We start from the raw sequence: 23,917 nt of genomic DNA on the forward strand, positions 1-23,917 counted from the left end.
GTATGAGTATATTTTTAAGGATTTGGAAGAACTCTGGTAGAACTTTGTTACTGCATGGAGGAAACTTACCGAAGAAAAAATAAAACATTTTGGTGCATGCTGTTACAGGAAAATAATCTACGACAGGATGGTGTGATGCAACCCGACATGAACTGATTCCGAAATCAAATCAGTTCATTGACTGGTTACAACGGTAATTCCATATAAATCAAACATTGAACCAGTCGTTTTTGAGATATCTCCCTAACGAGAAGATGTAGAGGCAACCTGAAAACCTAATAATAAGTTGTCATGCTTGACAACTCAAACTGTATAACAACATATCTAGTATATCTAAATGCTAGGTCATTTAAATGCATATTGTAATGGCTCACCACCTAGTGGCACACGTATAAAATGAGAAAGTAAACATTAAGTACAAACTGTACTGTAGGCAGCCCAAACCAGAAATGCCTCTTGGGTTTACACAGTATCTCATATACAAATTATATTTGTAAATGCAATGTTTATTTAAATCAGAATTGAAAAGTATTGTCAGACTATTATTTAAAACTATTCTGATGAAGTCATGCCTTTGAGCTACTATATTTTCTCCTGACTTTAATTTTTTTTCCCCGGCTATCATGTGGGACAAGCTAGAAAAACCCCTGACTGACTTTCACTGACCCTCATTGTTGAAATGAATTGCACAGGATATCCGTACTGTATGTGGCAGTAATTCTGTGTTGTTGCAAGTTGTGCATTTGTTCCTGAAGCATTACTTTAATTACAGTATTCTTCTTGACTGTTCTGCCATGTACGTAAGTAAACACAATGTGGTGGGGTGATGTGGCCCGGCTGGTCGTGTAACTTCCATCCATCCATCCATCCATCCATCCATCCATTTTCCATACCCATTATCCTACACAGGGTCGTGGGGGAGCCTGGAGACTATCCCGGGGAACTCGGGGCACAAGGCGGGGGACATCCTGGACGGGGTACCAACCCATCACAGGGCACAATCTCACACACGTTCATACACTACGGCCAATTTGGAAATGCCAATCAGCCTACAGCGCATGTCTTTGGACCGGGGGAGGAAACCGGAGTACCCCAAGGAAACCCCTGAAGCACGGGGAGAACATGTAAACTCCGTGTACACATGATGGAGGCAGGATTCGAACCCTTATGTCACTTATGTTAAAGCAGTTCATTGTACTCTCTCTCTCTCTCTTAAACAAACATTTCAGTGTACACTATAGTTGCACTATAGTTGAGGCCACACCCACTTCAGGTTACACATATAGGTACTAAAAGATTCAGATTGTGTCACATTCTTAGTATGTTGGCTCAGGAAATAAAACGGGCATCTTTTCAGTCCCTATCCAATCTCTGCTGCAACTCTCATCAGCTACACTCTTTCTAACCTTTCTAACCCTTTTGGTGTAATGTAAAAGATGTGCATTAGTGTGCGTGTGTGTGCGTGTGTGTGTGTGTGTGTGTGTGTGTGTGTGTGCGTGCGTGTGTGTTTCCTTGTGTACACTTATGGTACTGCCGTGTCCCGTGACTGTACTCATGTCCTGTGTGCGACTATAAATACCCCGTACATGCAGTAGCTCCCCTTTCAGTGACACTCATATACACACAGGACACAAGACTGGTGAAGGTCTGGTCAAGACATTACCACACATGCATTGGTGTATATACACTTACACATCTATTGACAGCCACGTTGTAAATATGCCCATGTGTGCACACACATGCACACCCATGGAGACATAAGAATTATAAGACCATAAATAATGTTATGAAAGAGCATTATACATGGATGGCAGGAAAGACGTTTGTACATAAGATGCTCCGGCAGGTTTAACAGGCCTTTTGAGCACCGTTCAGGTGTGTCCACCAGTATCTGTTTATCATCTGCTTCGTGCCCAGTGTGTGCTGTCTTTTGCAGGCATGCACCATCTGGGTGTGGGCTGGTCTTTGTTTCATGAATACTGGTTTCTCAGGCATGAAAACATAGAGAAGTCAAACCTCATTCCTTTAAATCTTGTTGTCAGTGCTAGATTAACAGATGCCTTTGCTGTATGAACAGGATAGATAGTTACAAGACTGAGGAATGTGAATCTTTTGGGTCCTGGGAGTGCTTCGATTCGATATGGGCTTCGTATACCACAGCGCAGTTGAATTCTTGATTCTGATTGGTCAGAAGATGATTCACGTTCTCTAACTGACAGTAATGCACTCCTGTTAATACATTATAATTTCTACTGTAATTTCTATAGTATGGCAGGTGCACCACATAATCACATAAACACCTAGTAATAATAAATAAATAATGTTGTTTTTTTTAAACAAAGAAAAACATATAAATTATGTTTTTAACATCATTCTGTGGAAGGAGTCTTCATTATGCACGTAGACTTTATGCCGTGAGAAAGTCAGCAAAGAAATGTGCATGTTCTGGTTTCTTGGTAACATGACAAGCTGCAGGATTTTGTTCTTAAAAGAAAGAAAACAGAGAGGCTAGTTAGGAAGAATGACACAACAGTAAATATAATGTAGGTACATTCGGGGTGGCTGTGACTCAGGGTAGAGCAGGTAGAGCGGGTTGTCCACTAATCGCAGGGTTGGTGGTTCGATTCCCGGCCCACATGACTCCACATGCCGAAGTGTCCTCAGGCAAGACACTGAACCCCAAGTTTGTAGAACCGCTAAGGTTTAAAAAAGAGCCATATAAGTGCAGACCATAACTATAGACTGATAACTGCATTTTTTGTAATTTATTTTAAAAAATATATATTCTTGGAACATATCTGTCTGATAAGAGTTATAAAGCTGTTATAGGAATATTATACATTTCGGGGTGGGGTGGGGTGGGATGTGCATTAAGTGCATTAATATCACCCTTGCAGCCGGAACTTTTGTCTGACATTCAGCAGCGCTGTGGTATAATCAGTGTTAATAAATATCATACTAATCTAGTGGAATGTTCAGTTACAATCTGGTGAACTCCCATTATTAAGCAGCGTACACACTGTATTCAGATTGCTCATGCCGTGCAACTAAATGTTCCTCCACCCAGGAAATTTCTACATGGATATATGACACAATACACTTGAACTTTGCTTCCAGTTATATAATTGCAGATGGCTTTTTATTAGAGATTTATGGTGGTAGGTTTCTAGTGCATGCACTTTTGTTGCTAGTCTGTTTGGTTGTAGTTGAGAAAATGACCTCTTGTCGGAGGAGAGGAATGGAAGGTAATAGCTCACATCCCCGGTCACACACGAAGACACTGCGTGCTTTCTTCTCACTGTTCGGCTCCTCATGCTCTCCGAGAGTACATTTGGTGCTTTTAGACCTGTAAAGTCCTGTAACTGTGTGAAGGGGAAATCTGTTAAAAGGTTAAAAGAGTGTCAGCTTTTTAGGCACGAAGGGGATGATGAGGGGAAATTTTTCTTCCCCATTGAATAGTGATAAACGACATGGAAGGATAAAACTGTTACGTCTAATGCAAAATGTGTCTCACTTTAGCAAAAGTCATGCAATCTTCAAGTCGAACGCTTTTCAATAATTATGCATGCTCAAGTAGATTAAAGGTCCCAAATGATTTACTTCTCTCTCTTGGTATGTCTCTCTTTCTGCCATCTCAGATAAAATCAGTATTTATTAAACTCATCAAATACTATATATGATTCGTAATCTTGGCAGAACTTCAGGACGGTTCCTAATTTAGCCCACCACATATACACCCCCCCCCTGTATATGTGCTATTTCAGAGGCATGGCCCCGCCTGCTGCTCTCTCTCTCCGAGCCCTCCTCTTTCCCTTTCCTCTCCTCCTTCTTTCACCAGTGCCTGGAACATGCTGTCTGTCTGAGAAGAGCTACACAGTGTGAGAAAAGTTTTGCAGGGACACGCTCACTCACATACACGCACATACACACACACACACTCAACAAGCCGGCAGCAAACATGGGGCAGTTGTTGAGCTTGTTACGGGGAACGCAGGGGCCTTCGGCTCCGGAGGACACCGCCGTGGAACAACAGGTCACTCTTACAGGATATAATGTCTGTGATGTCTGTGTAAGGAGTGCAGTGCATGGTGGGCATGTGTCGGTGTGTACAGTGCATGTGTGTGATTGCGTGTGTGTTTGGTTAGAGTGAACAGCAGAGATTTGTTATGTTTGTTAATCTTGATGTTATTGGATTTCTGTTGCGTATTTACTCAACTACAAAAAAGGGCAGGGTGAAAGGGAGAGAATTCTGGCTCTGGGCCAAGTCTTGAAGAGGAGGAGTAATGGAATGTGATGAGAGCACTGGGGAAAGCTTTCCAGATTTGTGCACACAAACTTCTGCAGAGTCATGTCTAACAGCATTGACTTTAAAACTTTCCGTGACTGTGATTCTTGCTTGTTTGCAGGAGGGTGGCATTCTGCTGAGTGTGCATATTTAATGTTTGCAAAAAGGTGAAAAAGTTGTGTGTGAAGGAAAAAGAGGTGGAGGGTTTTTGGGTTAAATAGGACAATAACATGCCTGTCTATGTGGAAGTACTGGGATTTATTGATGTGTAAGTTTAATTTGAATAGGATTTCTGCCTTCCAGTGCGTCTCACTGATATTTTTGCATCACTATTTCTTCCTTTCTTTCTTTCTTATTTAATTTTTTAACACACACACACAGACACGCACATACATATACATACATACATACATACATACATACATATATATATATATATATATATATATATATATATATATATATATATATATATATATATATATATATATATATATACACACACACACTTGTAGTCAAAGACAAGGCATGACTTTTTAGTGTCTGAATCCATTTTAGAAAAAAAATGTTAAAATACAGTGTAATAAAGATATTTTTCAGAAATATTACATAATTTAATTCTTCTCTTTGCGGTTTTCCCAATAACCAGTCATTAAAAGAGACATAAAGTGCAACACTGTCATATTTAGAGCCTGCATAACAGTATGTATTAAAAATGAAAAAAAAGAAAGTTACATTTAAACATATGTTGTTACATATCGCAAAAAAAATACTGAATAATTATGAATTAATATCCATTATTAATATGCTTTTAAAACTTTTTTCTTTTATTTCAATTCAGAGTCATTAACTATTTTTTAAAAAGTAATGGGGAGAGGGGGTGTTGATGCCGGGAGGGTAGGACATGGGGGAAGTTCCAATTTACACATGAATATTAATAGATCACTGTATTTATATTAAGGTGTTTAGGAGCAAAAATAGATATTAACAAGGAATAAAGTGCAAAATGAATCATTTTAAAAAAGAAATAAATGAATGCACAATTTCAGTCCACGTTTACATTAAAAAAAAAGGCTAAATAGAAAAAAAGGAAAACGAAATTAATAAACAAATCAATCAGCAAACTAGTACAGCAATAAACGTGACAGTTTTAATAATGTTACATGTTTATTTCATATTCTATCTCAAACCATGTGTATGCTGCGGAGAAAAATGAAAACGGAAATGAGTACGCATCTGCTTTTTATTTTACTTTACTTTGTTTTCAGAAGCAATATTTTCAGGCTTAGCTTTAATGAAAACTTTTGATTCGTTTTGATTTGATGCTATTTCAGGTTATGAAAATGTTTTGAGAATAGTTAAAAAAAAAAAACCCTGGTCTACAGCTGCACACACATATTTATGTAGATTATATCACCACCCTTATCACCAAGGGGCTTCCTGTAGCTGTAACTCCTCAAAAGTTTTGTCTCAGACACACACAATATGACAAAGATTGTTTTTGGTTCTATAGTCTGCTGCTCTGGTATGTGTGTGCTGAGTTGTGTTAAGGTATGTTAATAATCCTAAGGCTGTACACCTTCATTACCCACAGTGCTCTCTGACATCTGTTAAAAACATCAGGTAGTGTTGTCAACAAAATAACAGACCAAGCAATGTTACATGTGCAAGGGCTCTGTGAATTTAATCAAGCTTGCACACTTAGAACAGAGATGTGTGATTTAGTTTAATGGTCTATTTCATTTCTAATTTTCAGACCAAATGTGTTAGGTGTGTGTCAGGAGCAGGGCTGGGCTGCCATGACCTTTAGTCATCCATATGAGCAGGCAGAGTCTATGTGATTTGCTCTCAGCCATTCTTCAAATGTCAAAATTACCAGATGAGTATAAGTGACAGTGATTGGCCCCACCTAGTTAACATCGCTTGAGAGAATTTAAATAATACACTGAACACCTGTATAACCATTCATGACATGAGCATAAGGGAAGGTTATTAAAGCAGGTAGCAGACCTTGAGATAATTAGAACCTGAAGGTGCAGTAATGTGATTAGTGATTAGATCATGGGACTTTGGAGTTTGGCTCCTGATTATAACATCTGTGTAACTGGTAGAGTATGGAGTCCCCAAATGGACATTATGACTTTTCACCGAACCCAATTCTTCAGCATCTTCTGTCGTTCCACTACTCAGACTCATTACATGTTGTCGGGGAACGAGTGGAGATACTTGGTTTAAGAAATTTGCCCATTTTTATTGCTGAACTCCCTCACTAGTGCAGGGTGTCAAGATAGCAAAATCGGCATTTTAGTCGATTTGGGGCTCTATTTTTCTTTGAAAAAAAAAAGATTATATGTATGTACACTTCCGGTCAAAAGTTTGTGGACACTTGACTGTCCAAAAACCTTTTGACCTGAAGGTGTATGAGTAAATGTTTAAAATCGATGTTGTAGACAAAAATATAATTGTGCCAACATATTCATTTCTTTCATTAGAAAACTAACATTTTATTTACAAATAAATGTTTTTTTTAAACGGACGACTCTGAGCGAAATATTCAGAAAAGCAGCTGATAAGTGTCCAGCGTAGGTGGGAACTCCTTTAACACTGTTTAAAAAGCGTCTCAGGGGGATTTCCTAAGAAATCGGGTGAGAAAATGCCAAGAATACATTTCTGGAAATTCTCAGCAAAAAGGGTGTCTACTTTGAAGATGCTAAAATATTAAATTATTTTTGATTTATTACGGATTTTTTTATTATAATATAATTCCCATAGTTCCATTTGTGTTATTCCAGAGTTTTGCTGACTTTATTATTATTCTAAAATGTGGAAAAAATAAAAATAAAGAATGAGTGTGTCTAAACTTTTGACAGGTAGTGTAGATTTAAGATACTGTGACCCTGTAGAACATTTTGTTTACAATTACATTATTAAACCTCAGTTTGTAGCAGCTTCTGATTGGTTTTAGTTTTATACAGACAAAAAATGCACATTGTTTTGTACTGGTTATTATACAGAAACAAAATGAGTTCAAGTTTAACAAATTTAGATCCAATTTTCGGAGAATTTGAAGTATCGTGATTCAAATCGATTTGCAGTATCATGATTCGAATTGTGACGAGAGTGTATCATTGCACACCAAATATTTATTCTCACAAGATGATGGTGGTGATTTGTTCAACATATCGTAGTCCGGAAAGCCTTAGTACATAGCTAACAGCTAGGGATGCATTGATTAACCATTTTTTCTGACATAAAACCATAACGAGTACATGTTTTATGTTACTCGTCAACACAAGGTCAATCCATATTGAGAATGGTTACAGCAGAGAGCAGATTTTGTTTCAGTTCGGAAAACTGCATCTGTACAGCTGTAAGTAAAGTATGTTTCATTGTTTTCATTGAGTCACTCGTTGTCAATGAACATACTGGGTGAGAGCTGTTGTTTTCACTCACCTAGCGTTATCTGTAGACATTTTTTAGCATTTGGGATGGGAATGGTAGACATGGGAGCACTTCTAATGTACATGCACATTTCATATTTCTAGTCCCCTAGGTCTTTTGGGAAAAGGAAATACAAATCAAAATGTCAATATACATATTTACCACTACTCTTATCTACAGGTAGGGGCTGCGATTTGATACTGAGCACATGTTACTGTCTGTATGGAGTTTTGCATGTTCTCCCTGTTTCTTGGTTTTCCAAGGTTCCATGTTTTCCAGGTTTTCCCGTTTCCATCCGCTGTCCAAAGAACATACTAGTACTGTAGGTGAATTGGCTACTTTAAATTGCTCCTAGGTGTTAATGAGTGTGTGCATGTGTGTGAATGGTGTTCTGTGATGGACTTACATTCCATCCAGGGTTTTTCCTATCTCACACCCAGTGTTCCAGGGATAGACTCCGAATCTGCCGTGACTCCGATTAGGATAAAATGTTAACTTTTAATGTGTCAGTTTAACATGTTGCCATATGAGTTTTGTGAACTTTGTCAACCTCCTTGTGCTCCAACAACGCTGCACTATAGATCTGCACAAACAGACAAACTAGTGTTAGTGGGATATGAAACTCAGGGCTCTATCTGATTTGTTTAAAAAAATAATAATAATAATAAAAAAAAGCAAACGTTTCCTAGTAATTTTATATAACTGGTCTGTTTGTGCATGTTTGTGTTCTCTAGCATCGGCTTCCGTCTAAGCAAAACTGTCAGATTTCTCAGCTCAGTGTCTCTTAGCTCATTTCTAAACACTGCACAAATACAAACACATTCCTTGTCTCTGCTCGAGCACAATCTGCTCGCACCCAGTGATCTTGGGAACCTGTCACGAACATTATGTTCAAGCTCTGTCTAACATTAACACGCCAACAATATTTCTCGATTTAATATGATTTTGATTTAAATGCTTATGGTTCAATGCCTGGAATTTTTTTAAGGCAGATACAAATACTGGCGTTGCATAAGATTGTCACGATCTCGCCGGCAGATGGCGCTGCGGCGGCGACGTGCACGAACCAGAGCGCGCACGAACCAGAGCGCGCACATGCTCGCGCGTTACATAGGAACCATGGAGACTTTGTTTACAAGGGTCACGTGCGTTTGTTTCTGTTTGGGTGCTTTCTTGTTTAGTCATAGGTTGTTTTTCGAGGGAGTGTATTGATTGTTACCAGCTGTCAGCATTCAAGGTAATTACATTTGTTATTTAAACCCGCACGTGGTAACGGTTCCTTGCCATAGTTCTAGTTAAACGATAGATGTTTAAATGTGTAATTGTGCTAAGCGGTAGCGTTTCCACGCCATGTTCTAGTTTCATGTTTCATGCCTCGGTTCAAGTTTTATGTTTAGACCTTGTTTCCCGTTTTCTGGTACTCTGACTTTAGTTGCAAATAAATACGTGAACCTGCACGTGCTTCCTGTATAGTCTCGTTTCATAACAAAGATGGCTTTTTTTTTTCTTTAGTTTGTAAATGAATGTAACTTCTAGCTTCTAAAATAATTACTACGTTTACATGGAGAGTAGTAATCTAATTATTTACCTTACTCTGATTAAATAATAACGTGATTAAGGTCTTTACATGAGTCGCTTTTAGAATACTCCTTTTATGTACCCGTTTTACATATTATAGAACGTAATTAGAGTAACGTCATTACGTCACCGCGACTTCTACTCTTTTTGGAGTAGAAGTCTAATATATTGCCAATATATTGTTGCATGAATAGTCACTGTAATCACATTAATCACTACATCTTTGGGTTCATTTAACAATATGGCTTCAATTATCATTACTCAGCAGCTTAGAAATAGCACTTGATCCAGCACACCATAGTGTTTTGTGTTTTACTTTTTATATAAGTTAATTGTGGAAACAATTTGTGTAGCCATGAAATACTAAATCAAGGTTATGAATTGCAATATGTACATGGGCTATAGGCTGATTTAGCACACTTTTAATTTGCTTTTTGAATGAATAAATTAATGCCAATGTTATAAATAAATTTATAAAATAATGCAAGTGGGGTTTTAAAAAAATGCTTTCCTTTAAAACTCACCAAGCACCAAGCTATGCTCATTTTAAGTATGTGTACTTCATAATTTTCTCAATAAAAAATTCAGTCCTTGTTTCAGCTAGTTAAGGTGTCTTGTATGATTGATTTTCTGTGAAACAAGCAAACACTTAGCAGAATGATACTATTACTTAAGGAATAGTTTTACATTTATGCATAATAAGGTGTGTGTTTAATATTATTATATTTTACAGTTCACCACGTATGCCAGACCAGAATTAACCCTACAGAAGTCTAGCTTCTTTAATTCATCTTAAATATGAGATAGTTGTGACTTTAGGACAAGAGGAAGATAACATAAGACAATTTCCTTGTCACTATTTGTGTTATAGTTTTGGTTTTTGTGAACAGAAAAACAAAGGAAATGTTTGAACATGTATACACTTTCCTCTGTATATCTATCCATTCCAGTCTGGTCACATTAGTTAGGTCAGTATTGAGTAACTGCAGGTGCTATTTGTGAACAGTTGCAAGCCCTGAAAATATCCGTATGCATTTACATGCACAGAGCCATTTTATTGTGCATCATATTAACATATCGCCTCTGATGGTGGTATGTTTGGCTGGAAATGTGGACTCATACACTATGTCACCACTGGCTGTCTGACAGAGATGAGAATGCACAACAGGTCCTTAGTGCTAAATATAACCAGGTGCCAAATAGCTATATATTTATGTGCAAAATTGTAAAAATCAGCACACATCAGGCAAACCAAATCACCCAATTACATTTCTTCCCTACGTAGTAAGTTGCCGATATCTTTATATTAATACTCTACTGAAAGTGTTTGTTTAAACAGATTACATGTATAATATTTGTATTTGCAAATGTTTGTGTTTAATGAGTATGTCAGTGATGTTTGCATGTGCATCTATATTCACACGAGTTCAAAGGTAAAGCTTTATTGACTCTCAGAGCTTTTGTGTATTTTTGGGGTGGTGTAAGCTTCCCAGTTCCCTCTGTGTCTGACAGCATGATACATCATAGCTCACGGTTACATGCACAATAAAGTGTTTTAAACGTTGGGTGGATAAAAGCATTTTGACAAAAAATTAAATATATACATCGTTCCCTTTATTCCAAACGTAATCAATCAGCCAATACCAGAATTTGCTTCTTATGGTTTGCACTGGAGCTATGAGGCTAACGTCGCTAACGTTACTAAGTAAGAAAGCGTATTGCCTCAAGTTCCAATTTGATTTGTATATTTAATTTTTTAAAAAGGCCTTATTCTACGGTGCTTTAGTGATTAGCACGCTTCCCACCTGCGCACGAATCCCACCTGCGCACTGTGTACGCAGATGCAAATTCTCCCTGTGCTTCAGGGGTTTCATCTGGGTACTCCGGCTTCCTCCCCCAGTCCAAAGACATGTGTTCCAAATTGTCTGTAGTGTGTGAATGTGTGCACTATTGTGCCCTGCTATGGGTTGGCACATGATGTTGGTTTCACTGTTCTTTTTTTTTTTTCAGTCACCATTTTCCAGCAGTGTTTGACATCATATCAATAAGAAGTCCAATGTAGAAGTAGCAGAGATTTTGGTGCAAACATTGCACTCCTGAATGTACATAATGATGCAGTTAGCGATTTACAAGATGACGAGCGCGATGCTGTTCATGGCGGTATTACCATGAAAGTTGAACCCGGATAGATTAAAAGTCTAAAGTGTTGCTGGATCGCTCTCTTTAGGTAGATATAAAACAAGAGCACCACTAACAGATAGTCAAACAGCATTATAGGTAATGCAACTTATAACTCATTAAGCAAAGTGAAATTATACCAGCATTAAAGAATTTCAACTAAAAAAGTCTGTCAGAGAAAAAAATTGGCGCCATTAAAGATCACATCTGATTTATAAATACTGAAGTTGTTCACGGTGGATTTTGCATTTATTATTACTCTTATTTTGGAATAGTTATCAGTACTGTATTTGTGTTTCGTCTTCTTTTTTCTTTCTTTTATATTTGTTTATATTTGTTGCTCAGTATTTGTTTTCTTCATTTCCTCATACATTCCTCTGTGACGTATGTAATAACACTAACAGTCTCAGTGGGCCACCAAAGAGGGGGGCGGGTGGTGGGCCCAAAAGGAAAAAAAAGAAGCAGGCATAACATACCTTGTCAGAGAGTCATTTCATTTTCATACAAACTCTTCATTTAACACGTTCTCCGTGCTCTCCTTGTACTTATTGTTAAGTTCTTTGTCCGATACCAGTCACGGAACCAGAATTCGGACCCTGCGCCGACTGATTCCTCTCGTCCGAGCTCGAGAAGAAGTCACACAGACACCATTGTTCAGTGAAAGCCTCTTAGTTTAATGATACAGAAAGTGTAGCATATATACACAGAAGTATTGATAAAGAATGATAAATGTCAGTTGGAAGAGGTTACAGATAAAATCAGGACATCTATCGTGTAGGTTCGAGTGATATGAGAACCAAAGATGTCCAGTCTACCAGATAATAATAAGAGGAAGAAGAAGAACCAAGAGAGAGAGAGAGAGAGAGAGAGAGAGAGAGAGAGAGAGAGAGAGAGAGAGGGCGAAAGGCGGGGTGATTAGGAATGCTCAAAACACATTCCACGAACACAAAACGGTTTGGTTCCGAGACCTTCAGAATTGAGACACAGAGACCATGCTATGAAACATATCACTTATATAACCATGACTGAAACAAAATCTATTAAAAGTGTGATCCATAAGGAATCATATTTCCTTGATACTGATATCTCATTTGATCTCATATCTGTACCTGGTTACAGAGCTGACATGCACTCGAAACAATGCAAGCATTCTCTTGTCAATTCTCTTCATTTCATGCTGAAATCATCATACCACTTCTGATTGGGTTAAACTGTGTAAATAGGTGGGGTGGAAGCCTCAAACTTGCTTGTCCAAAGATAAGGGTTGTGTTTATTTCATGTCATTTTTATCCACAACAGTTGCCAAATGACTGTTTTTCCCACACTCTCTCTGAAGCCCTCCTGCAGCATGCCCTCAGATGCCTCCTTCTTACCCTACAGAAGTATAAAGACAATTAATAGGTATAACTGGGCAATTAGTTGTATCTGTTATAACATAAAGCTTAATGGTGGTGTTGGTGTCTTCCATATTAGGATAGATTGGAAAGCTCTGATGGCATTTGGATGCATTCCAGTTTGTTCACGTAACAAGCAGGGGTATGCAGCTGTATTATGTTGTATATCCTGGTTAGGAAGAGTGTGTATTTTGGGATGTTGTCCACCATTAGGTATCTGTTGCACCCACAAGGACTGAGATCGAACTCAACAATGATATTTGTTTTTCGCTTTCCCACTGATTTGTTTGTATTAGTTTGGATTTATAATTAGTAATGTTTTATATTAATCTTCCATGTACGTCAGGTAACTTGTATCTCGTGTGTGTATCGTGTGTAACTGCATGCCTGTGTCATCAAAGTCATGTAACTCGGTGCTACAGAAATAATGCCTGCTGTACGAAGTGATAAAGCAGCATTTGATTGAACCACTGTTCTTACATAGGACCAAGTGGTTCGATGTAGGAGCTCTAGATGAAGGAATAGATATTAGTAGGGTTGTACGATTATGCTTTTTAATTGAACTTAATTTACGTTTTCACAGTAACTGATTTTTTCTGGTCAGGGTTGTTGGGGATCTAGAGCTTGTCCCAGGAATACTACTACTACTACTAATAATAATAATAACTTTATGTATATAGCCCCTTTCATACATTAAACAGCTGCTCAAAGTGTTTTACAAAGCAAAAACATCAATAAAAACAGCGTAAGAGAAGGAGCAGAAAATAAACTAAATAAAAATGTAATAGAAATTCTAAAAATGAAGATAAAAATAGTAATAATAGATTGGGTAAATTATACCTGAATTATATTTGAATAATATACAAAATATATACAAATGAAAATTAAATTGAATAATTACTCATAAAAAAGTGAACAGTAGATACATGCCAAATTATTATAATATATACTGTGTTGGAGTAATGATTGCATGAAAAGCATCTGAAGTAATAAAGCAGGGTTTGATAACTTTTTGATTTCATCATGAGTAATCAGCATGCTTTTGTTATTCACTTTTTTTTTTTCAGTTCCTGTCTGAACAGGTTATATGTATATGCATCATATGACTTCCTGTTACCTCATCACTGATTTAGTGTTGCATCATTCCATTTACGTAGAAAATCTTTTGTTTTTTCGTTAGCTAGACACCGACAACGGTCCAAACCATGCCAGTCGGTGGCTTGGTGATGCAAAATGGCTCCTGAGTGTGTTAGAATATGAGTGAATGTGTGGGTGTCCCATTCAGGGTGTATTTCCACCTCAGTGGTGTTCCTGAATCCACCACAACCCTGAGCAGGAAGATGAATGTATGAGTGCATGTAATATTACTAGACATTTAGAACATTTTGATTGCGAAATGAGCTCCTGCATGGTTTCCAGTCACACACCAGGTGGCAGTGTTGTCACAGGAAATTGCTTGTGTGTACATGCTCAGGCAAGCTTTTGTTTCAGAAACACGGATGTACTCAAGCTGTGAGTTAAATCATACTGTGATGTTGATGACAGCCTTGAGTTCCTCATGTATAAGTGCTGACACACTTTCATAAATCTTGTTTAGGCTTGTTTTAAAAAAACAACAAAAAAAACAAAAAAATATTATTAACATCTCTCCTGTCTTAGTCCTTCTGTTTTGACCTTATTAATGAAAGCTACCTTCAAGTCAGTAGTGCATACTGTTTATTTTTCCTTGCATTCTGTCTCTGTTTCTGGGTGGTGTTTTGAGGCAGGGCCTTACTGCTACTTTTGTGATCCTAGCTCAGATTCCAGAGCAGTGACTGTAGGAGTCACACCCAGCTGAACAGATCTCACACAACGCCTGTGACTTTGTCTAATCAAACTCTTCATCTTCATCCATAATCCCATATGTTCCTTCCTTATCGCTCGGGCTCGAAAAGCTAATCTAAACCTGTGCTCTTCATCCATTACTAGCATATTGAAACAATCTGCTTATTTTTCTTGGCTTCCTGTCAGAAATGGCCGTCATGTCCACTTCTTAGCCAATGAGAGAGCTTTCTAGCTCAGTGTCATTGCTGAAGAAGGAGGGCTTTTGTAGGAGGAGATTAGGACTTCATTTTTCTGGTGGGGCGTGTTACTGTGTTTTAGTGTTTATGTGTGTGTCTGTGTATATGTGTGAGATATATCCTTTGCCATACAGGATTTCTTGATTCTTTGGAGTTTGTAAGGACATACAGAAAGGACAGCTTTCTAAACATAGGAGCCAGATGGTACGTACTCACAGCACCCTGTGTTCTGTGGTTTCTTGCTTTTGAACCTGAACTCTATGTGCCTGAAAAGTTGCCAACATGGACTGCAGTTCGTGGAAAATGTGATGGGTGCAATTTATGACTTTTGCCATGGTTTGTCAGTGCTTGTTTTTCATGAATCATTTGAGCAGGGGAAAAACAGACATTTGATTTCATTTAAAAAAAAAAACTTTTATAGTGTAAGCTATTGAATGACAGATGACAAATGTTACTGGTAAAAAATTACGTATCTGTTGCAGGGCGGTTTCCTGTTCTAACGTGTGCTGTGAACATTAACTCCGTGTATCCAAAAACAAGCCCTTGCACATTACAGAAACTTCCGAGCAGGCCTTGGATTGTTGCTTGTTTCAGTTATTGATCTATTTGCTTTTGTTTTTCTGGATATCAATCAGACATCATAACTGAAAGCACTAACCCAACATCACATTATGAGAAATGTAGTCTTAAACACGCTTCAAGATGACCTGGAACCTGTAGCTCTGGCATAACTATAGTCAAACTGGAATTTCAGCTCCAGAACTAATGGCCTACACTTGGTTTGGTGGGTTAATGCTTTAAAGAGCATCTCAACTGTTGAGCAATCTGCAAAGCGAGTAAACTCTGGACGAATTAACAATCTTCGAGTCCCTAGTGGTGGTGGGGGAATTGTGAGATGACATAATAACAGGTCGATGTTGGTGCCGAATGTCTATGTGCAAACGCACAGGTACGTGTTAGATAGGTACACAGGTAAGATTACATGCTTGCCATATAGTCTCTAAAGGCATGAGGAATTTCAAGATGTTTGCAAGTAAGAACCTGTGCAGTAATAATAGAATTTAGGTATGTTCATGATTATAGAGGTAGTTTAAAGTAGCACATTGATCAAAAATCAAACAAAACTCTCTGTATGCCGAGGCGTAATTAGGTTGAAGTTGTTTTCAGTCATCTTTATTCAGACATGATGTCTGCAGGCAGAATTTAAGCAAGGTTATTATATTAGTTTATGTATAGTATAGGCAGAAAAACCTGAATGTTTGAGAAAACCCTATCTGTTCTGGCTTGACAATTCATCCAGAGTGACATCTGATGGGTTTCCCCAGTCAGCCAGACATACATAATCCACTTTAAACTACATCAGCTGCTAAGTGTTCAAATGCAGAGAGATCAGTCGTTGATATATTATAAGGTCTACAATATGATCACATAATCATACTACTCAATAAGTCTCTAGAATTCTAGCTACAAGTTTGATTCAGCTGTTTGTTTCTTGCACTGTTTACTTTCCGTAGATCATGTGTGCTTGGTTGCGTGGTGCTGTGGCTATGCATTAGTCATCACTTCCTTTAAAGAAAAAAAAAAACCTAAAAATGAAAATGGAACATGCAAACGGATTTACTGTTGCCAGTGCCGTCAATGCAGCATGACTAGAGTATCTTGTACAAATTCTTCTTTTTCAGAAAAAGAAAGGACCTGTTAGTGCCTGTGATGGGATGAGCATTGAGTTTCACATCGGTAATATTTGCATAGTGCGTTCAGGAGTCAACGTAAGCTGGGTGTGTCTGAGTCTTGCCTGTAAATCCACTAGGCATGCAAGCATCGGAAGTGAGTTCTGGGTCGTGGCTCCCATGTTCGAACCAGTTTGTCACATTATTGTATATTGGGCTGCTATTATGGTGTTTGGTTCGAGTATACAATGTGGAATTTGTTTTGCTAAATGAAATGCAGTAAGTCGCACATTGTGTCGCACTTGTTCAGGAACGTTCCCACATATTCGTTGCGCTTTCTTTGGCCAGACATTATTGTCATTAAGACATCAAGGCTAAAGAGGAGCTGCTTTTAACCGGCTCTCCATATCCACTTCTATTTTCACCCCTCGTGTTATGGTGTTATGGTTTCAGGGATCTGTGTGCAGAATTCTGGGCCAGACCAGAGCACTCTCACTGACTGCCATGCAACAGCCAGAAAGTAAAGTTGGAAAAAGCTGTCTTCTGTCTTTTGTTTTAGAGGATTGATAAGAGGGTGTTTTGTTTGCAGAGATACTGAGGCATTTGAGGCCAGTGTGTGAGCACGGATTTGGCTATGTGAGTCATAAGACTGTGCTTAGAGGGATGTGGAGGTGACTGCAGGACAGGGAGCAATGGAGGTTTAAAGATGTACACACATTGTAGATTCCTGGTTTGTTCCTTGTTGATTTACATCTTTACTGGTTGAATTTCTGATTCATTCATTTGATTCTTTCAACTCTACTGCTTTATTTCCCCAATCGATTCTTTTGATTCTGATACTTTGTTAAATATTTCTGATGATTCCTTTTTTTAACTGCGGGTTTCTTTTCCTTTATTCCTGTGATCAATTCTTCAGATTCATTTTCCAGATTGATTCATTCTTTTGAGTAACTCAGCAGGGTTTTTCACTTGGGTTTAAAAAAAAAAAAATTTAACTCACGATTCATTTTCTGATTCATTTTTTTTCTGCCAAATGATACTGGTTTATGTTCCTGGTTTAATCTCTGGACACATTAGTTTTTTTTTTCTCTTGGCTTAATCTTATCATTAATTCTTATAGGTACTTTTTCTAATTGATTTTATTGTTCTGATTAGTTTCGTTGTTTGATTTCTTTTAATTCAGGTTTTCTGATTAGGTCTTATGAGTAACCCTTGGTTCATTCTTGTGATTGAATGATTCTTCTTCTGAAAGATTCTTATGATATTTTCTCCTAATTAACCCCCCTGGATAATTGTCCTTATTGATTCTTCTAATTCGTTCACCAATTCAGTGTTTTTCTGAATCCCTCACCTGCTGTATTCTCTTTCTTTCATTCTCTTACATTCTAGTTTCTATACAAGTTATGATAAAAACGTTTTTTTTCTACTAATATTAGTATGACATCAGCTTTTACCTGCCCTGTATTATCTACCAAACTCACATTGTATTAGAATGAATGAAGTCATAATGCAGCTGTTCCAGGGTTTATCTGTCTCTAATGGAGATATATGGGTGGCTCTCTAATGTGCCCTACAAAACCTGTCTTCAGTTTGTATTGGCACTTTAAATCAAGCACTCCTAATAGCTGTACCCACCTCGCATAGCTTTCCTGTGAGTGTGTGCCTTTATTTTCATTGTCGTGTTGTTATGGTGCAGGTTTAGTGTTTCGTCCCAAACATTTGCACGTCCATACAGGAGTATGCTATTGATGTACACCAACAATCTGGTTGTAATGTTGTCCTTTTGTATAAAGGATAGATCCTGTCACACAGACAGTCCCAGAGCGATTCCTTCTGGTATAGAATAAAGGTGTCAATAATCACCAGATATGTTAGTTCCTTAATTTGAATAAAAAAATGCTTCCATGGGTGAATCCTCCCTACAATGCCCAGTACTGTTTTTGTGGAAGAAACCAAATGCAGTAGATTACATCCGCTAGATTTCGTGTGGATTCGCAATTAAGGAAGTAATTGGTGTTAGCTTCCTCTACTGAAGTAATGCTATACATAAGCAGACATTATACAACACATTAGTTAACATGAACAAACCATGAATTTTGAAATACATACACCATAAATAATGTTAATACATTTGTATTAACTGACCTTTTGTAAATAATAAACAAAATAATGAACGCTTAAATTAACCAATGTGAATACCATTAATGAGTGAAATCATTTAAGCAAAGGTCAGCTGAACAGAGAGTCTGACTAGAGAAAGTCAGGTCCTCTCCCATGCAAAAATGTTGACACCCAAGTGTCCCGTGGTGAGTGTCAGAGTATAGCATGAACATAACGAGCTATTAAACTGTCAGAACCTAACCACTTATATTTTGTTGATCAGTAGCTGAACTATACATAATAAAGATGGCTTGTGTTAATTTGTTGTGTAGATTGTGCACATTAAAAAAAAAAAAGTGCACCAGTATAAGTGGTATTGGCATGATGTAACACAATGTCAACTGACTAAACAAACTAGAACTGTGTCTCCAGTCGAGCATTTATTGTGCTATTCTAGACATTAATACTTAATAGAAGAACTTAAAAAGCCTCTCAAACCTACTGAAAGTCTGATTTGCATACCATTCTTATGAAGCTCCCAGAATAGGTAGTGCTTTTCAATGTAAAGTCGTAGTTGTCAATTTCAGACACAGTTCGTTATAACAATCATAATAACTGTGGAAAGAGAAATGAACAGAGTTGTCCCATGTCTTTAACAACACCATGCTAATGCGTCGCTAAACATTTTATCGGTCAATATGGAAACCTGATGGAGAGGGATGTTTCAGCTCTCTACCTAATGTATGCTGTTTTTGTCCTCTCTCTGATTAATCTTCTAAAACAAATTCTAGATGTATATAAGGTATGCATACGAGTATGTGCACAATGCTGCTCATGCTGTGAATGCATTAAGTATACAGTGTACTAGGCCGTATGCACCACTGGCATAGATACAGCCACCTGACATGCGCAATGAAATAAAACGAAAGCTATTATAAGAAGTGTTTGTTCATCAGCTTCCTTGTTTATAATTATTTCTCAATGAGCTTAGATAAGTTCTATTTTAAGAGCTGTGGCATGAAGCAACCATGCATGGGAGATATGAACTGCCAGGACTCAGATTTCTGATTCTGTATCTGCTTTAAAAAAAAAAAGCTTCTTAGAGTTAGATTCATCCACTTGCATCTCCATGAGGGTTTCAATAAGAAAAACCTACAAACACCAGCCTGTAGAAAACAAAACCGTATCTATTTCTCAGCTATGATTATATCCCCTTCTTTTCCTCCCTCTCTCGCTCGCTCTCGCTCTCTCTGTCACGCTCTCTGTCACCCTAGGTACTATTTTCATACCTGGGCAAGTGTAATTTACTGGCTCATGGCACCATATTGCTATTTCTTTTCTAAGTCTTTTTGGTTTATAAATTTCACCATGCACTACAAACTTCCACAGACTCAAAGATCGGATGGTATTTTCCTGATTTTATGTTTTGTGGATGTTCACGATTTGTATCACTCCACTTCAATATAAATAGGCTTCATCACCCCAAGACTAAATACTACACACTGCATTAGTTTGTCTGTAAAACATATGAACGCACATCTCGGTTGTGGCTAATTGATAACGAAAGCTTTTTAACTTTTAGTCACCCATGATCTCCTGTTTTAACAGCTGATTAAATCCACACCAGCTGTGAGGCACATGTTCTTCGAAAATAACAAATAGCAAATCTATTTATGTACTAGTTAGCAATGCCAGTCCTGTTTGAATATCAATATTACAATCGGTCAGTTTGGCTTTTGAGGTTACATGAGGTCAGACCACCTCCTTTGCGTTCTCTCTCTCTCTCTCTCTTACACACACACAACCTTTTAATGCGCTCAGGAGATTATTTCAACATTGTTAAAAGATTACATGGTCTAACAACTGCACCTACATATATACAAATGTTGTTCGCTTGTGTGAAGCAAATTATCTATATAAAGCTCTTGGACACATGAATTCTCCTATGTTATGTAGCAATTTGTTAAACAAACCGAATTAACCCATTAAACAAGACGTGTTTGCTTGTAATGTGATCAAACCTAATCAGTAGGCTATGTATGACCAATGAGTGTACGTAAAAGTAGTCTGCACAATATAGCAGGAATCTTATAAGTACAATCTTTTTGGAAGTCAATACAAAAATGGCGCTATGTGAGCATTTTTTCTTTTAAGGAAATAAGAGGAGGTGATGCACCTTTCTGCGTCACATTACCACCTGTGCTAATAATCATGAAATAAAGTCCTCCGTCACTTTTTTTTTAAAGCAGAGTTCTTTGCCATGCATGTGGTCTTGCTTTACCAGTTCAATAAGTTTAGGTATTCTCACTGAGCCTGTTTGTCAGTAGATATGTAGATATATACTAGTAAATATGACCCTGCCGGTTGATCAGCCTAAATTTCAGAAATGTCACTCTTTCTTTCGTGATGCTTGTGTTTGTGACGATGCTTTGTTATGACTTGCCATAGAGCACTTTTAGCACACACCTTAATTTTTACTCTGTTAGCAATGAGGGCCCTACAGCATTTCAATTCTTCAAACTAGCATGTGTTGATTGTTTTCAATAGAACATTTAAACAAGCATTCTTGGAACTTTTATTAGCAGCCTTTCTTCCAGTGGCAAGACACTGGATGATGATGACGATGATATTAACCAATTTTAATAAGGTGTGTCCATGAATTAACATCTTGAGGTCATGAGATAGTATTTCAGCTAAGCACCTCCAGCCATGCATTTCATGTGTATTTTTCTACAAGAGTCTATGACTTGTGTGAACATCGTACAGTACATAATACATGGCTTCCTGTTTCTTATTTGATGGGATCAGATGAAGAATTCTGTTAAGCGGGCTAATGGTATGTCCATATCCCAACAGCAGTGACTCTAGTATGCCAATATGCATTATTCCAAGCTTGATGTAAAGTGTAAAGAAAAGGAAGTCTGACTGATTTAAGCAATTCAGAAACTGCTGATCGCTAGGGGTCGTCACATACAACAGTCTCTAGAGTTTACACAGAATGGTGTGAAGAACAAAAAAGAGGCAGTGTAAATGAGAGAGGTCAGAGGAAAATGTCGAGATCGGTTAAAGCCTACAGTAAGGCTATAGTAACTCAGATAAGCACTTTTTTTCATTGTGGTAAGCAGAAAAGCATCTCGGAATGCCCAGCATGCCAAACCTTGAGCAGAAGACCACATCAGGTTTTCCTCCTGTCAGCCAAGAACAGGAATCTGCAGCTACAGTGTGCACAGGCTCACAAAACCTGGGCAGCTGAAGATTGGGAATAGAACAAACATTGTTTTTCTCTGGATTTGACCAGACAAAAACATAAAATAGTGATTAAATAAACCAAAGGCCAAGTATAGGCTAGTAGGAAACACTTTGCTTAAGTTGTGGCATCGAGTATTTGTGCAGTCATTTGTTAATAATTCCCAATCCCTATCAAAAGTCCATTTACAAGAAACAAAGCAAAGATGTAGTTTCAACAGGCGATGAGAAATGTGAGGTAAGACAGGTTTGTGAAGAGTCTGCTAAAATCTTCAGCTTGGCTTATTCAGTAATGGCCAAAAGTAACCTAGATGAAGCACAACGCCCAGCCTGGCACTGATCTGGCGGGTTTGCCTTATGCTACGTGGCATTTGTTTTCTAAACCCTGCCAAACAAAGACATTTTGATATATTCTCTCAGGAATACTGATGTCTGGACATCTCTCTGTGGGTTTCACGGTTTAGTTGCTGTAATACTGTATGAAGGTTTGTTGATGCTGTTTATAGTGATGAAGCAGCTTTGCATGGCTAAAATATTATCTACAGTGTGCGTTTGTCATGCAACCATTCGGGGGCAGTTCAAATCGAATGTGTATATTCAATATCTATCATTTTTCTTTCTCCACAGTCTCAGCCTAAACAGTCGACTTCCACCCCATCAGTGCCGGTCTCAACTGTGAAACCTGCACAACATGAGGTACAGTTTATTGTTCTATTTCTGTTCCCTTGCTTCTGATTTTTACAATTTCTGTATATTGTGTGAGATGTGCATGAGCCCACTTCCTGCTCTGTGTGGCAGACTCCTCCCCCGGTCCAGCAGCCTTCCTCCATGATCAGTATTGTTCTTTTTCCTGTTGCCGTGAAAGAGCTGTTCGGTTTATTTGAGTCTGGCCTTATTACAGAACCATGAGCCTGAATAGAGAACACAGATCGTCTCCTGTATAAAAAGCCAAACTTGTGTCGCTTTAAATTGCTCGAATTTTTTGTGCAACTGGTTATTAAATGCCAGAACGAGAACAGCAACTGAAGACGGTTTGCTCGTTGAAGTGTGCGAAAGGCAAGTTGTAGCAGAAATACGCGATTTATGACAATATGCAATTGCTTGCCTTTATGAAAGCCTCAGATCTTGAGCGTTAGATGTTAAGAGTTTATGGGGCGTACTGAAGATGATCAACAACAGGGTGGTGTGTTACATCCAGACCTGAAGTGCAGTTACTGTTACCACCGGACATGAAGTGCATCAATAACCACTAATGTTTATTGAATTTTGAATTTGTTGACGAACAACCAATCAGATTCGAGAATTCAAATTCAAAAGCGTTGTGGTATAATGTGAGCGAACACCCACTGTTAGAAATGCTGGCTCTTCCTATCATTATTTACAGTCACAAAAGCTGCATTTTCCCCGGTGTCTCCTTTGCATTTGTGGTAAAGTAGCTCAATGAGTCATTGTGGCTGAGACAAATGGATGCCTCCTTGGAAATGACTCTGCCTTCCTAATCATTCCCCCTCTTTCAGTTTACAGCCAGAGCAGAGTACTTTTAACTGCCCTGAAGTTTACCATGGTGAACCACAACAGTCCAGTGTCATTCTTGTTAATTTGGGTTCATAAAGGATGATTTATCGAAGTACGTCTAGGCAACTGGACACTTATTTGATGTGATGAAACCCTTTGGATGAGCTTTGAAAAGTCTTCATGATTATAACAAATGTACAGTTTATAAAGCAGTAAAGTAGAAAGAAGTTCGGTAAGGATGGATCCCGATCTCTCCGAGATGTCATACTGAGATGTCAAACTAACTCCTCCTTGTGCCCCGCCTCCAAGGCCAAAAAACAAAACTGCACTGGAAAACTAGACATACTATGGATGATAATTCAGTTCCACTTTGAATTGCAAGCTGTTTATGGTAAAATACGATCATATAGCTTTAGCAAGCAGTTATATGAGGTTTAAAAGATTGTCGTT

At 38.0% G+C, this 23,917-nt stretch overlaps 1 protein-coding gene across 28 annotated transcripts in view; it reads left to right on the forward strand.

Moving 5' to 3' along the window:
- The window catches only part of cast (calpastatin), a 53,130-nt gene that overhangs the window by 5,349 nt on the left and 23,864 nt on the right, over positions 1-23,917 (forward strand). For 14 of the 28 annotated variants that reach the window (XM_017492601.3, XM_017492604.3, XM_017492606.3 and 11 more), the window contains exons 1-2: positions 2,834-4,033; positions 22,580-22,648. In XM_017492601.3, coding sequence (XP_017348090.2) covers positions 3,959-4,033; positions 22,580-22,648 — 144 coding nt within the window. In that variant the 5' untranslated portion in view covers positions 2,834-3,958. Of the gene's footprint in view, positions 1-2,833; positions 4,034-14,982; positions 15,141-22,579; positions 22,649-23,917 lie in introns of those variants that run through there. The other 14 variants (XM_017492602.3, XM_047162003.2, XM_047162005.2 and 11 more) reach the window with 3 other exon arrangements.

Source organism: Ictalurus punctatus, chromosome 18, assembly GCF_001660625.3.
Source record: "Ictalurus punctatus breed USDA103 chromosome 18, Coco_2.0, whole genome shotgun sequence".
Lineage (NCBI taxonomy): Eukaryota > Metazoa > Chordata > Actinopteri > Siluriformes > Ictaluridae > Ictalurus > Ictalurus punctatus.